Source organism: Nothoprocta perdicaria, unplaced genomic scaffold, assembly GCF_003342845.1.
Source record: "Nothoprocta perdicaria isolate Ctin4 unplaced genomic scaffold, notPer1 scaffold_9, whole genome shotgun sequence".
Lineage (NCBI taxonomy): Eukaryota > Metazoa > Chordata > Aves > Tinamiformes > Tinamidae > Nothoprocta > Nothoprocta perdicaria.
In genome coordinates this window covers 3,731,352-3,746,815 of record NW_020456198.1, presented here as the reverse complement: position 1 = coordinate 3,746,815, position 15,464 = coordinate 3,731,352, and the positions used below count along the sequence as shown (strand labels likewise).

Genomic DNA, 15,464 nt, shown 5'->3' with positions numbered 1-15,464 from the left:
GGAAGGAGAGGAAGGAGAGGAAGGAGAGGAAGGAGAGGAAGGAGAGGAAGGAGAGGAAGGAGAGGAAGGAGAGGAAGGAGAGGAAGGAGAGGAAGAAAGGAGAGGAAGGAAGGAAGGATCTTTTAAAGTTCAAATGACCAGAATTTTGGCCTATGGCTGGTTCCCAAATCTTACATACGGACAAGCAGGATCAATGCACCAGCTTCACTATTTTAGAATTGTAAAATAAAATAAAATAAAATAAAATAAAATAAAATAAAATAAAATAAAATAATTTGCAAAAATCTCTTTTGCAGAACAGATTCGCTGCTGGAACAAGAGGCGTCTGACTTACGCTGCCCCAGTTGCCGACGCGCCAGGACGCCGAGACAGGGCACTCGCCGAGGTAGCAGGGCTGGATGTTGGGTGGCTGCGTGCCGGGGCAGTGGACGGTGCTCTGGTAGCCGTACTCATAGTGGTCCTTGCCCGTGTAGATCTCGCTGCAGGACACGAGGCGCTGCCGGTAGCCCTTGCCGCACGTCACGGAGCACTGCGGGGAGAGGCCCGTGTCCGTGTGCCCGCCCGCGCCATCCCTGTGCGCGGGCACATCCCTAGGCGCGGGCGGCGCGCGCTCACCTCCGACCACTCGCCCGTGATCCAGACGTACTCGCAGGGCGGCAGGCGGCAGCTCTCCACGTCGGCGGGGCGCGCGGCGGCGTCGCAGCGGCCGCTGCCGCCCGCCCGCCCGCGCTCGTCCACGCACAGCACCCGGCGGCGCCGCGACGCCTCCCCGCACGTCTTGGTGCACTGCTCGCAAGAGGGGAGCAAAGGGAAATAAAGGGGGAGAACAGCCACAAAACGGCTCCGCGCTTGACCACTCTCCCCACCGCCTAGGGGCAACCTCTCCATCAGTGTTGGATCCTATTAACCCGTGTTATCCAAGCACGATGGTTCCACTACCTCCTCCAGACGCTTGAAGGACCTGGACCACTTGCCCCTTGGCTAGGGGAAAAACTCCCAGGGTTATGCAGCTGTTCCCAGTTCCCAGGAAAATCCCAGGGTTATGCAGCTGTTCCCAATTCCCAGGAAAATCCCAGGGTCACGCAGCTGTTCCCAGCTCCCAGGAAACCCTCACTCCATGGCCAGCATCCCTCGACACTCCTCATGAAACCAGCAACAAAACAAAATAAACCAGGGCAAGAGCAACTAGCTGGAGAAAACAGTGGTTTTGTTTAACTTCTCATCCACAAGGGCCTGCCAACACTTGCAACTAACTGGATTAACCGGGAGAAGAATGCGTGAAAGCAATCGTTTCATGGAACATGCGGAAAAGTCTTTCCCTAAGGAGAGGGGGGCTGGCAATCACACCGCTGGTTTTTTATTTGGGCAAAACTCTTGTTTTAAGTCACCTCACTTGAAGTCATCTCAGATGAGGGCACCATGGCTATTTAGGCCGCAATCTGCCACCACAGCCTTGTAAGACTTCATCTGTTCAGAAACAGGACAGTTCACCGAACTGCCCACAAGAGAAAGGCCCACTTTTTCACTTAATATGAGGATGGATTTTGTAGGAAAATGTGCATTAATGGCTGATCTAAACCTCATATAAAGCAAAAGGGTTGGGGTTAATCGCCATCGATAGCAAAAGCTGAAAAAACAGGCCAGACGTTCAAAAAGATTTGTCTCTTTTCTCCCATTTTCAAAATGTTGAACTATTTTCCTGGCAATTCAGATTAACGACTTCTTCAAGCAGCTCTGAAACTGATTTAAGGAGAAGTAATAACCTCAATTAAAGAGAAAAGGAATCTCTCTCCATTTTCCTTTTTTTTTTTTTTTTTCTTTTTTTCTTTTTTTTTTTTTCCGTTCTGCTCCCTGTTTTACTTTGCCATTAGCAAGGCCCCTTCTATCTTTCTTCCTGCTGGTGTGGCCACTGAGAAGGGCTAATTAATGGTGATACAACAGCAGACCAATAAACTGTTTCCACTAAGTTCCCCATTGCTTTTCAACGGCAAGACCAACTCTTCTTTTGAAACAACAACAACCAAAAAAGGAACAATAAAAAACTCTTGACAGCTTCCCTTTAAAGACAAGAAATCAAGAACAAAACAGCACTGGAAAGCTATTTTGTATCCTACCTTTCCTGTCAATTAGGGTTCATTGCCATTACTTGCCTAGGGAATACTAATGAAATCTGGGGTTCCTCATCATAAAGAACAAGCAGCCTATAATTATGGCTGTGGAATATGTTCCTTTTTTTTTTTGTTTGTTTGTTTTCTTTTCACTGTTAAAATGAAATAAATAATAAATGAAATAAAAAGTGATCCAAAAAAAAAAAAAAAAAAAGGATTGGATGAGATTTGCAGCCCGTTGCTGGTTATGGTCATTTATGGACAGGTAAAACTTCCAATCCTTCAAACTAACAAAAATTCACAGGGTGATGCTCCCCCTTGTGCTGTTGCTGGCACCGTGGGAGCTGGTGCCTTTACAGCATCCACTCGCACAGCTCCTCATGTCCCTCTGGGCTGCTTCATAAACACCTCCGAAATGCATCTCTAAAACTGGAATGTTCCTGGCAGTCCCTTCAGGCCTCAGGTTTTATCGTCACTACATCTGGATTTCAGCAGCAGGTCCCAGTGCCTGAGGCACCCAGTGCCTGTGCGGTGGATGCTCGGGGACCCTGGACATGGCCAAACGGCGCCTTCCCGAGCACACGGCACCACAGGTGGGATGTTGGGCAGCTAATCCAGCAGGAAGCCTCCCCATGGAGCATTTTCTCCTTCCTGGAAGGAGAGACCTCTCTGATCTCTCCTCTCCCTCCTCCAGCTCAGAAAGCTCAGGCTCTCCCCGCTTCCACCTCAGCAGTGTTTCAGCTAGCAGAGGACCACGAGCTGGGAAGACCAAGCTCCATCAGGTCCTAGAGGCCCGGGTGTCCCCCCTCCATTGGAATCATCTCTGAATTAGCTCCAACTCATCCCCGCAGGATGGGATTGCAGTCCCCCAGCGGCACCCCCCCGGCGTGGAGCCCGTCCCGCTGCCCGGGGGCGCCCCGCTTACCGCTTGCCATTCGCCGTGGTGCCAGCGGTACGCGGGGCAGGCGGCCAGGCGGCAGGGCTGCTCGCCCGCGGGCCGCAGCGCCGCGTCGCAGCCGCCGTCGCGGGGGCCGCCGTGGCAGCGCACGGGCCGCCGCCGCACTCCTCGCCCGCAGGACGCCGAGCACTGCAAGAGGGACAGCGCGTGAGCGGCAGCGCCGCGGGGACATCGCCGGCCCCGCGCCGCGCGGGAGCCGCGTCTGCGTGGGCGGCGTGCAGGGTGCGGGAGTCCCTGGAGAGCGCGGCATTCGCCATGCACTCCAAAGCAAGGACAATTTGGGATACTCCCGGTGCTGCAAACAGAATTCTAGAAAAGCAAGCTTGGATTACACAGAAGAGGAGCTGCAGCAACGACGAGCTGAAGGTACAATACAACATGCCCAATTTTCTGTTAACATGCCATAACACACAGTGCACAAGTCAGCAGGACTAGGGAAACAAATGTCTCCTAATTTATCTGCTCTTTTTCATGATTGCTTCCTCACTGTTGGCACCCTTTTCCCTACTTTTACACAGGGAGAAAAACCTAGGTTCCTCTACATTATCATCTATACCACAGTGCTTTTAACGTCTTGTTTTCCTTCTTTTGCTCAATACTTCTTCCTGTTGCACACTATGATAAGTTTAGTGCTGCTTAGTTTGCTATGGGTTCTGTCTTGCGAGATCATAAAATATTTTGCAGATGCAGACGGAAAAAAAGAGCTTTTGCTTAGAAAAGATGGTGGGTAAAAACCAGGAGGCACGAACTTAACGCACAGCTAATACGAGTACCCCTTTGCTGACCGAACAATTAATACACGCAACCTCATTAATGCAGGAGGAACCAGGAAAATATAGCCAATTATTGCAGTACCTATCAAAGCAAGTGCTGTTAAGGCAAGGGATTAAGCGGCGCGTAATGGGGAAGCATTTCTCTTCCGGCTACTCCTGCAAAGCGTTCCTCTGTAACGCTCCGCTTGCTCCGCTACCCGAACGCACCCTCCAGCCAAGCGGACTCAGGGACAAGCTGCCTGTGAACATGCTCCTGGCTGCAGGTATTTTGGATTCAGGGGTATCTAGAGCCTGCAGGTTTTTTTTTTTTTTTTTTTTTTTCCTCCTCTTTTGCATATAACTTGGAAAAACAGAGAGATTTCTGTTGGGGCGATGCAAAGGCTTCTCCTCCGCTGCGGTGATGGATCGCGCTGCTTGTCCCAGGCGTCCCGCCAGGGATGGATAAGCCGAATAACGCACTCCAATGTGGAGGAACTCGCTGTGGGACACGCGCTGTTCTGCGGTGCTTCTCGCTTTGCATCCAGCGCCCACCTCCCCAGCGTCCATCCGAGCGGGATGCGGAGCACAGGGGAAGAGCTGGCCCCGGCGTGGGGACAGCGGCAGGGCCAAGGAGAAGGACAGCGGCAGGGATGCAACACACCCTGGCAGCAAAGATGCTCGCCCACGGGGGACCACAGGTGCGTGTGCCGGGGGGCTCGAGGGCTGCGGGGGCTTTAGAGCACGCTTGGTACCACCAGCTCTAATGTGACTGGGAGAAATAACCCACAGCACGGACCCCAGCCCTAAGGAATAGCATGGGGGATGAGTGCAGTGCTGGGGACACTGGGGCTGAACTGGTGCCACAATTGCCATTGCTGCAATACTAAACCCCTTGTAAGGCAAAAAACTGGCCAAGCTTTGGTGAAATCTGGCAATTCGAGGCCACAGGAGCCTTCCTGGCACATCCACTCTGATCCCGGATCTGCTTTGCTGGGGAGACTCTGGCTCTGCTGCTCCCACACTGCTGGGCTTATGGTTGGGTTCAGACTAACAGGATTGTGCTGTACGACAGCAGCAAGGACGTTTCATCCCGATAGCTTTATTCCACTATGCTGCTCGGGCAGCTTCTCTCTGCATTCCAGAAATGCAACTAGCCGGGAGCTGAACATCCAAAGATCCAAAGCTATAGAGCTCAGCAAGGGGGTGACTCTAATATATCCCTCTACGGGATCCTATGAGCCAACCAGTTCGTTTACCCCTTCTGCAGATGTTTTTTTAGGATCACTCTTTCCCTACCAACAAAGTCAATCTTGGAACTGCAGCATGTGAGCTCAGCTACGGAGAAGCACTACCGTACAGAAACACAAGGCTAGATTTCAGACCTGAACTGAAATGAGTAAATACCAGAGAGCAGAACAAATATTAGTATTTTTACTACATGAAAGGCAAATGACCATAATTGATACCACTTAGGAGACACAAACACATTAAATCTGACATTTCGGTGCAGACGTAAGCATGTTTAAAGCCTGCGGAGAAAAATCTTTCCTCTTCCCTCTTGATTAATGCAAATATTCCAAGTGCTTTGCTGTTGGAAGATGGATTCATAGCAATCTAGGGAAGCATTACCCTGATGCCGAACATGCGGAGAGCAAAGCAACGGGGATGGCGCTGCCGATCGGAGCGGCCGCAGCTCGGCTGCCTCGCGCGCTGCAAACGCTGCCTATTCTTAGCCCCGTCATTAGCACACAAATATTCTTTAATTGCCTCGTCACAAAAGATTACCCCGGGCCATAAATCACCTCATCCTCCTATTAACTTTGGCTTCTCTCTCCCCGCGCACAAAATTACTTCCAATCACGCGGTGGAACGCTTTGAATTTTAAAACACCTATTTTTATCAATTAAAATTAGCATATTTTAAAGCAATCGACAGACCATTACATTATTATAGTTAGAATTAGTAGCTGTAAAAAAATTGCTTTGGGGAGTAGGCACTTTAAATAAGGAGCGAATTGGATATGACAAGACTATTTAATGGCCTCGGGTTTCTTTCCATTTTCCCAATGTGGCTTCTTGTATAAAATTAAGGTTTCATTCCTGCAGATTATAAAACAGGGTCTTAACCTTCAATATGGGTGCAGTCCTGCTCAGTTCAGCAGGGCTACAGCAGGGAGCCCCTGGGGCCTTGGAGAAGACCTAAACCACCTAAACTCCATGGTGAAAGCCACCCTTATCCCATTACACATGGAAAGGCAAATACTGCCATCCTACAAATTCTAAGGTAAGAGTAAAAGACAAATGCAAATGTGAAAATAATCATAAAACATCAATGGGTTTGTTGTCTTTTTTGGTATTTGGCATTTAACAACAGTATGATATTCTAGTACTAATATTTACGTGCGTGCATGTAGATTTGCTAATGGTTTACATTTTAGGGAATTGCATACAGTGAGAAGTGGGGATTTGTATCTTAATTTGGAAGACAGACTGCAAGGGAACATGATGTTTTACAACTTAACAGGTCATTTAGTCTGGGATTTTCAGTAATTCCGCTGATTAGCTCACTACTGAGTTAGAGGCAAAATTGAGATTCAGAGCTAAAAATGTGATGCAGCAGATTCAAGGTGCTGACAATTCTATCACTTTCAGAAAAACAAGGGCTCAAGACATGCTCTCAGCAAACAAGCTCAGCTTAATAACTCTGAGCGCTTTCACATTTCCATCAGTCTCTGCTCTAAGCATCAAAGCACCTGACTTTTTAATGAAGCAAAACTAAGTGATGAGCTTGTTGAGAAACAAAAGGTAGCAAAAAGCATTTTTAATGAGTAACTCTGATTGCTCTGTAGGCTTTCCAAGGAAGCTGATAATAAAATTAACCTCAGTTTTCTCAAAACTAAGAAGGATTTTGCTTGAGATGTGACATATTTAAATATTAACAATATTAAAAGCATGATTAATAGTAGATTTTCTTTAATGTTACGTCCTACTGGGTTGTCTAGCAGAAGCTAGAAGTACACAGCAAGGAATTTGCTGTCAGTTGGACATAAGGAGTAAGTTTTCATGTTCTCAGCTGGTACAAATCAGTGCTGCCTCGCTGCTGCCCATGAAGCTACACTGTTTTACACCACCTGCAGATCTGGCCCAGAACATTTACCCTTGAAAAATTCAAGAGGACAGAAGCGAGGGGAAAAGCAGTTTCTAACCAGTCTGACAGCTGCGGAATATCAAACGATGCAAAAGTGCGTCTCACCTGTCCCCAATCTCCCGTTTTCCACTTCGGACATCTGCCCCCTCTGCATTTCTTTTGCACATTGGGTTTAGCAAGGTGCTTGCAATAATCTTCTTCTACATGCCTCCCTTCCTTTGACAAACAGTACACAGCTCGGTGCTTTTGACCCCTTCCACAGGAGACAGAACACTGTAAATATAAAGTAACAAGAATCAGCTTTCAGACAGGGCTGTCTACATTGATACACACAGGCCAGGGCTATATAGCGAATTCTGCTCCACCTGGACCAAAAGGGCCATCACTGGGTGCCCCGACAGAGCTTGAGGGGGACAAAACAGGTCAGAATCGAACCCACTGGACATGCTCCCATTTGCCTTGGGTACTGGACCGCATTCTTGGTCAAAATCCCTCCAAAACGCCAATATTGTCATAAAACAGCTGGCATCCAGCAGGACTGGCAGGGTTTAGGGGCACAGGTCCTGCAGCTGCTCGGGTGGTTTCAAAGGGGCAGCGCCAGCTCACGGGGATCAAGGCAGGAGCCCTTAGTATCTCTAAGAAGAGCTTGAAAGGGACCCTTTCCCTTCACCTCAGTACAGAGGGAAGGACATGCTGGCAAATCGGGAGGATACAGCACGATATGCACCTTCAAGAGGGAAATAACCGCACAGAAGACAAGGCAGAGGAGAAAAACAGGGGCTTTCCACATCCACAGTATTAAAATTCACGTCTATTTTATTCTATAGCAAACGCTGCAGACCGATTTTCTTCTTTTTACTAAACAAAGACAGAAACAGGACATGCTCACCCATAAGATTTATGCGTTTTGAAAATGACTCGGAAGAAGGCAAGAAGGCAGAGCACAGAGAATCAAAGCAGAAAGCAAATCAGCAGGTATGTTCACTGCGAGCTTTGTAGTGAAGCAACTAATTTGAACCTCCCTCTGCAGGTTCACTGAACTTTCTCAAATGTGACCACTTCTGGCATGCAAACCCCAAGCAACTTCACTTTGATTTCAGATTAGTCTCCTCCAAAAGATTTAGGAATCAAAGGGGCCCGGAATCACGACAAGAATTTAATATGACAGTTTCTTGTTGAACAAGCCTCTTACTCAGCATGATGCACCCAGGGACTGTTTCAATTTCTTCATTACAATGTTATGCAAGTCATTACATGCTGCATCACCAGCATCCTGGTTTAATTCTTGGGCACAAACAGCATTTCAGCCATCTTTCAATATAAATGCTCTGCTTTCTTTTCAGAACGTCGGAGACGATGCTCTTTGCTCCTTTTTGGAGTCACTCCATCCATAGATTTGCTCAGAAATAAATTACAGGCCAGGGTCTTCCCAGGCTCTGAATACAGTTGGAACCTAACAAAATACGGATTATATATGCAGCAGCTCTGGAAGATCCGTTACACTCCAAATTGGCATGTGCATTGACAGCTGTGATTATTTTAAATTACAGCACTACTTCCAAATCATTCATCCCCTATGGTGTTAAGAGGTAAACAAAGAAACACTGAGAGCGCAATAACTCGTTCCAAAGGCTTACGAAAGGAAGAGTTTAGACAAATGAGGCAAGAAAGGGATATAACTCATAAGGCTGTTGATGCTTAAAAGTATGTATAAGCAATGTCCTGAAAAAGGCATTTTTCCTGTTGCAAGAGCCGTTGTGGAGCCACAAAGCCAGCCAACTTCCCTGAAAATCAATGGGATTAAAAGGCCATTCATTAGGCGCCTGCCCCAGCGCAGATCTGGCCGTGGGAGCCCGACCCTGCTCTGCATCCGCAGGGATGCTGATGCCTGTCGCACTCCGGAGATGCCGTGCTGCATCCGAGAAGATGCACTGTGGCCAAAGATGGGAGAAGGTCACCTGCCATTTCCCAGCACTTTCAGCTTACAGGGCTATAAATGTCAGCAGCAAGATGGAGCTGTCAAATACAAACCCAAGTAGAAACTAGTCTTTCCATCCATCTTTGGGCTAGGCATTAACACTGATACTTTTCATACGAACTGACCATCAGTAAACGCTCTCCAGATGGCTTGGCACTACTATCTCTAACACAATATTCACAGCTAAAGGGACACACAGGGTGGCAGGCGCACAGCAGCACACATTGAGTCCGAGGCATCATTGGACTGATTTCCATAATACTGAGATATAATTCTCAAGACGCTGCAATCAATCATTTTTATGCCTGTCTTTAATACAAATTAAAGATGGGCAGCTGTGCCTTTTTGGATCCCAAACATCCATTTGCTTTCACATACATGTGAGTTATGGGCTCATTTGCACTGACAGGAAAAGGAGGTCGAATAAATCTAACACAACCAATTATTAGAGACTGAAAACTCCTTTACAAAGAGTCTACCCCATAACTGCCTTTTAATTCTTCGCAGGTATTTTCATCTTCTGTTTGGCAGGCAGAATTTAAGCATGTGTAGGCCACATGCAGAAAATAGCTTAATAGAGCACTCCATCTCTGTGCCATGTGACTTAGGAAAGCAATATACCTAGCTGCTCCAGTTGGCCTAATCATTTATTTTTGACCCTGGAAGAACTTTGCATTTCATTAACCAAACTCTTTTCATCACTGGAAATGCTGCAGCTGCTCAGGGTAGCTATCAATAACGATGCCATGGTGAGGTAAGCTTTGACCTTGGCTTCTTTAAAGCATTTGAAAAGCAGAGACAAAAACACTCCTTTCAGAGGTTTCTTTCTTTCTTTGGTTGCTTTCTCTTTTTTTTTTTTTTTTCCTTCCTCTCCTGTAGAAAGTACTTCAAAGGATTGGGGATGGCGGGTGGCTCCCTGTGGAATAGCAGCCTCCTCCTAGGATCTTTGAAGTCAACAGAAAGACTCCTACTGGTTTCAATCACCTCGGGATCCAGTCCTGAGCGTACACCCAAGGTACTGTACTGGTATTTTTGCCTCCCAGGGTTAAGGATCCCGTAGACGCAGAGATGTCCAACACCAGCCTGCCCCAAACGCTGGGCAACGTGGCTCTGCAACGCTCCTTCCAGCCTATGGCAAAGGGATTTGGCCCAACAACAACCACCGCCACGCTGGGGTGAACCCTGGGGTTCTCCTTGCAGAGCCAGGGACACGGTGAGGGTGCCGTGGGGCAACTGGTGGCCACGCAGGGCACCGGTGCAGCCTCCCCAGCCCTCCCGCACTGATGAAGATCCATCATGATGAAGGTTCATCTCCTTCATCAAGACCTCGCTAAAGCAGCAAGGCTGCGGCCTGATCCCAAAGCTTCTCCCTCGCCAGCAAACTGTCCATGGGAATCTAGGCAAATTCTCTGCTAAAAAGTTTCCAAAAAATGCCGTCAGGCCACTTCTCCAGGCCTATGGTTTGGGAGGTATTCGAGATAACGAATGCAAGCTGTGGTGATCACCAAGCAAATTTCCTGAGATAAGCGCAACTCTGATAGCTCACGAAAGGCAGGGGAGGAGAATTAGCCAAAAAACATCTTTATCAGATTCTGCCAGGAGCGACTTTTTGAAAGGAAATTAAATCAAGTCTTGTAGGCCGAGATTTCCACGCATTTGTTTGCTCTTCCCAACCAATTGAGCCAAAATGCACAAATGTTCAGTGGAGCAAAGAGAGGGAGACGAGGCGGCCCCACGCTGCTGCTCCTCGCTCGCACGTCCCTATTGCATCAGGGCCACGCTCCTAAGTGTCGTTTTTGCATCTGCAAGCCCGAATCTGCATTCGGTATCCTATTACACACATCCCTCTCCTGCTATAACTTAAGCCCTCTTATCGGACGCTGGTAGCTTTGAAACTGCAGCCCTTTGACATCGCCCCTCTGGAGCCCAGATAAGCGGCGAGCGCTTCTCGCTGCTTAAAAGCATCCAAGTTGATGCACGCTATCCAGCAACAAGTGCTCCGTGGCACTCCAACGTTAATGCCATTGGCTTCAAACCTGCAAGGAGTGCAGCTCCGGCCTGATATTTTGCATGTATGCATGAAGAGCCTCTCTCCTACTTGAACATTTGCAAGGGGGAGAAATAAAACAACCTTCACCTTCCCCACCACCGAGACAAGCTGGAGCGACTGTGGAACGAGCAGGAACGACGCTTAGTGACAGGTAAAGAGGGTAAATTTATTAAAAAAAGGGGTTCAACCTAATTTGCTACAGCAGAAGGCTGCTGTGCTTGGAGCAAATTCTCTCAGACAGCAGAGATCGTCCCAGAAAAAAATGATTTGCTAACTCTGGTAACTCTTCCAAGGTCTAAGGTCCCAAGAACTGAAGGCAGTAGAATGGTTTTCTTTGAGCTTGGTGACATCACAGAGTAAGTGGGAGGAAATCAGGTAAGGGCAGCAAGAGGAGAAGCCTCACATCCTTCTATTGCCTCCATGTGCTCCAAAGCACCTTCTCCACCTCCCCAAGCACCCATGGGGCTGTAACACATGGAGCCTGCCTCAAAAGCAGTCTCTCTGCTGGCACAACCTATTCACCTTCTCTAAACAACAGAACAAAACAAAAAAAAAAAACTAGTAGAAAGAAGTTAACACCAGGTAGTGATCGCGGGTGTCCCCAGGGAAGGAAGTACTGGATACCATTTCCTCACATTAGGAGGAAATGCATGAGCTACTCAATGAAGCCAGTATAACGGGATGCAGAAGAGACTGATGAAACCTATTTTCCATGCTGTGGAACTTTTTAAAAAAATAGCAATTGAAGCAGCGAGCAGCCTAGGCAAACTGACACTTTTTAAATTTTTTTTTCTTTTTTTTTTTTTTTCTCCGGTGAACAGTTGTATTATAATAGCCTTTAGAAGCCTCCCCGTTTGTCCATGCTAGCTGCTGTGACATACACAATAAGCCAGCTCTGTTTCCCAGGTGGGCATCTCACCAGGTGTCTGCAGCAGCACAGAGCTTCCTGCTGCTCCCCAGCCTTATAAAGCAGATCTCGGCTCCACGCAGCAGCGATCAAACACTGCTCGCCTGCCTGCACGCAGTGCTGGGCATCAGAAGCGTTCTCACACACGCTGCTGGCTCGCTCGCCTTCCCTGCGGGCTAGTAAAAAGCAAAACATGGATCGCACGTTAAGACCTTTGGAAGGAGATGGACGAGGCTGTTTTTCTTTAATGACTGCCCCATCAGTCACTGTGCAAGTCAGAGGTGAAGCAAGTGCCCCTGTGCTTGATGTCGCTCATCATCACACGCTCCTGTTGCTAAACGCAAGGATTGGAAAGACCATGGGATTCAAACAGCAGCTATAGTTATAGTTTGGGGCATACGCTGTTAATTCAGAATACAGGCTTCTCAGCTCAGGGAGCTGCTTGGAGAACTGAACTTTGCAGCTCATCCTTGAAGGCATGTTGCTGCCCTAATGTTAGGCAGTTAGGCTGCAGCTTAACACTTATTTCAATTACCACACACAGAAAGCTAGTGCTTTGGGACACAAATGTTCCCAGTCATCACAGTTTTATTTATGGCTTCATTTTTTCATGTGTGTACACGTGTGCTGGGTCCACAAAGTCACCAGCCAGCCATGCCCAACCATGACATGTTGACTGAAACAACAGCCCACCCGCGGTGCCCTAACAGTGCTGTATGAGCACCAGAAGGTCAGCATGGATATGGATAAAATACACGAGAAGGGAAGTATATAAAAAAAAAGGAGACTAAATGCAGCCAAACAGTCACCACACCTCTCAGTGCTACCTTCGTGCCTGGGACTCCTGCTCCCTGCGGGATATCCCTGCCAGAGCACTCCAGGTCACCATGATGCTTGTGGGATCTGCTGGTGGGGCTGGGATGCTCGCTTTGGCAGGAGGAAGACAAGTGCTCTTGCGGTACATTAGGATGGATGCTATGGGATATAAAAGATAAGGAAGAACAGGGAAGAATGATGTTCTGGCTGGAGCTGTACATGGAGGAGGTTTGGAAAGGATACATCCCTTGGGGATGGTGGGAGGAGAAAGGTACTAAGGGACAGGAAAGCACCTTCCCAAGGCAAGCCGTGCTCCAGCCAGCTCCCTCTCCAGCAGGAGCAATGGGACATCCCAACCATCCCCTTCTCCAGCACCCAGCCTTGCGCTAGGGAGGTTAGAGGGGACGCTCCTGTCCAGTCCTTTCCACTTCTCCATTTAACATTGCAGCAAACGGGAAACAGCAGAACTGAGAGCAAAATAGATATTTTACATAGGTTTTATCCACCTGTGACTGTGCTAGAGCCACCAGCCCCAGTGGGAGAGGTGGCCACAGCGCTATGAGATGAGGAAACTCAACCGGGACAGCATCAGTCTCTGCTCTCCCAATGGGGCGAGCCATGGAAAGTCGCAATTCCAACTAAGTTTAGCCTTTGGGATGAGTGCCAAGAAGGACACGAGGAGAAGCAGAAAAGGCTGCTGGCCAGACTGCTGGTGTCATGGTGCACGTGGGCAGATGTGGTATTTCGAGGGCTGCGGGCAATGGTCTCATGGCATGGCTGGACTGATGACACACACAGCAAAGAGATTCTGCTTTAAATAAGAGCAGAGGGCTCAGAGCTGTCACAGGCCTTTTTCTGATGTGGGAACTACAGCCAACAAGTTCTCTGCATTTTATCAGTGCATTAAACTGGCGGATCCTGGAGCCACCGGCTCTGACTAATCCTGGAGACAAAGCAGGCAGCAAACCCAGGGGACCAAACAGCTCTCAGATGGGGAGACAGCTTTTAGACAGGCAGCAACAGGCTAAGAAGCTCTCATTTTGCCTTGTATTTGCTTTGCTATGGCCCCCGTCGCTGCAAGCTTCTCTACAGACACAACAGTGGGTTTCGTGGGGGGAAAATTTGGCAAGCAATAGGTCAGGAGGTTGAGAAGATCAAGTACAAAAAAAACCCTGAACTTCCTATCGACACCAATTTTGAGACTGAAATTCCTGAGCACCAGCACGCTTCCTACCTTGTCCCTGGAGTGACGCTGTCGTGACCAGTGTCCCTGCACCAACAGAGCCAGCCAAGGTCCTTGCCAAGAGCCTGACAAGGACCTCAGCTACTGACCCCATCACCGTCCAGCCTCAGCTAACGGGGTACAGCACCACCATCCGCAACCAAAACTGAATTCACATCAACCCCCGTAAGAGAGAGCTTGGGTTTAGCAAGCTAATATCTCAATGCATTTACCCTAGGCTTCCATTTCTGTGCTGTGAGATCAAAAAGTCCTCACTGAGTAAGATATCGGTATTTCTGCTTATTTGATTTATTGATAAAATAGATAAACTGAGAAATTTTGATTCCAAGGAGTGGTAAGTACTCGACAAAGCACAGTTGAGATTATTTTTAAAATTATAATTTAACAAACCAAGCCAATACTGTCCGCAGGTCAAACTCAAATGATTACTAACCCGATGCAATGAAATCCAAATGCCTCACCAACCGAACCAGGACATTCCTATGAGGTACAAGTGCTTTACCTTAGCTGTATATTATTAGGCAAGCACAAGAAACTCACAAGCCATTAATTATAGCAGGATATAGCCAATGCTAAATTCTCTATCACCACCATTATTTCTCTTGAGAAAAAAGATAAAGACTTGCTATAAATATGGCTTTTTTTTCCCTCCCTTTTTTTTCTGCTCACTTAGAGCTAAGTTTTATTTCCAGACATAAACACTCAGCTGCTAGAATTGACATATTTCTGATAAAAACATGTCTGAGAATCACACAGCAGCACATGTGGGATGCAAAGGCCAGGTCATCTGCTTAGAGATCCATGTCCCAGCGACAGCAGATCTCATTAGCGTAAACAATGTGTAGATACAAATATACCAGAAGGGGAGGAGATGCCCTATGGCATTCCAGCTCCTTTCCTCATATCTGTGTCCCCCAAGAAACTCCACATGGGAGAGCTCTCAACAGAGGGGACAGGTTTTGCTCCAAGGCCATGAACATTTCCTTGCCATTAACTTAACAGAAACAGAATTTTGTGCAGATTACTGTAAGGAATGGATTTACCCTTGGTGACCATCTCCCTCCCGCTCAAAAATGTGGCGCAATTTCGTTATTTGAGAGTCCGTAAATACGTCTTTGTCTATTCGCATCGCAAGGCGCTCAGAGGAGAAAAAACACTCTCTGTACCCCAGTGACACTCTCTGCATGTTTTCTAAAGCACTGCTTTAATAAAAAAACAATTAAGGTCGAGCACGTAGCTTACAATTCTGCAGTGTTTTAAATACATGTTCTTAAAGAAGCAAGGAAATAAAAGGTATCGCCTTCTCTTAGTCCTCTTTGAACACACATTATAATGACAACGCATCTCACCAGTCTCCTATTATCGGATTATCATTTACACTCAGAACCTGTTCATTACTTTAATTCTCCCTTTAAAACCCAGATGAAACCAGTCAGATAAAACCACTTGTTTACTGTATCAAATTGCAGGGGAATTTTGCCTAAGGACTGAGCATTGGACTCTTT

The 15,464-nt window shown here is 47.6% G+C and overlaps 1 protein-coding gene across 1 annotated transcript in view; it reads right to left on the bottom strand.

Moving 5' to 3' along the window:
- ADAMTS9 (ADAM metallopeptidase with thrombospondin type 1 motif 9) overlaps window positions 1-15,464 on the bottom strand; it is a 66,210-nt gene that overhangs the window by 8,699 nt on the left and 42,047 nt on the right. The window contains exons 29-32 of the mRNA XM_026052519.1: window positions 7,071-7,238; window positions 3,034-3,195; window positions 616-786; window positions 335-529 (exon numbers count right to left, since the gene is read on the bottom strand). Coding sequence (XP_025908304.1) covers window positions 335-529; window positions 616-786; window positions 3,034-3,195; window positions 7,071-7,238 — 696 coding nt within the window. The remainder of the gene's footprint in view (window positions 1-334; window positions 530-615; window positions 787-3,033; window positions 3,196-7,070; window positions 7,239-15,464) is intronic.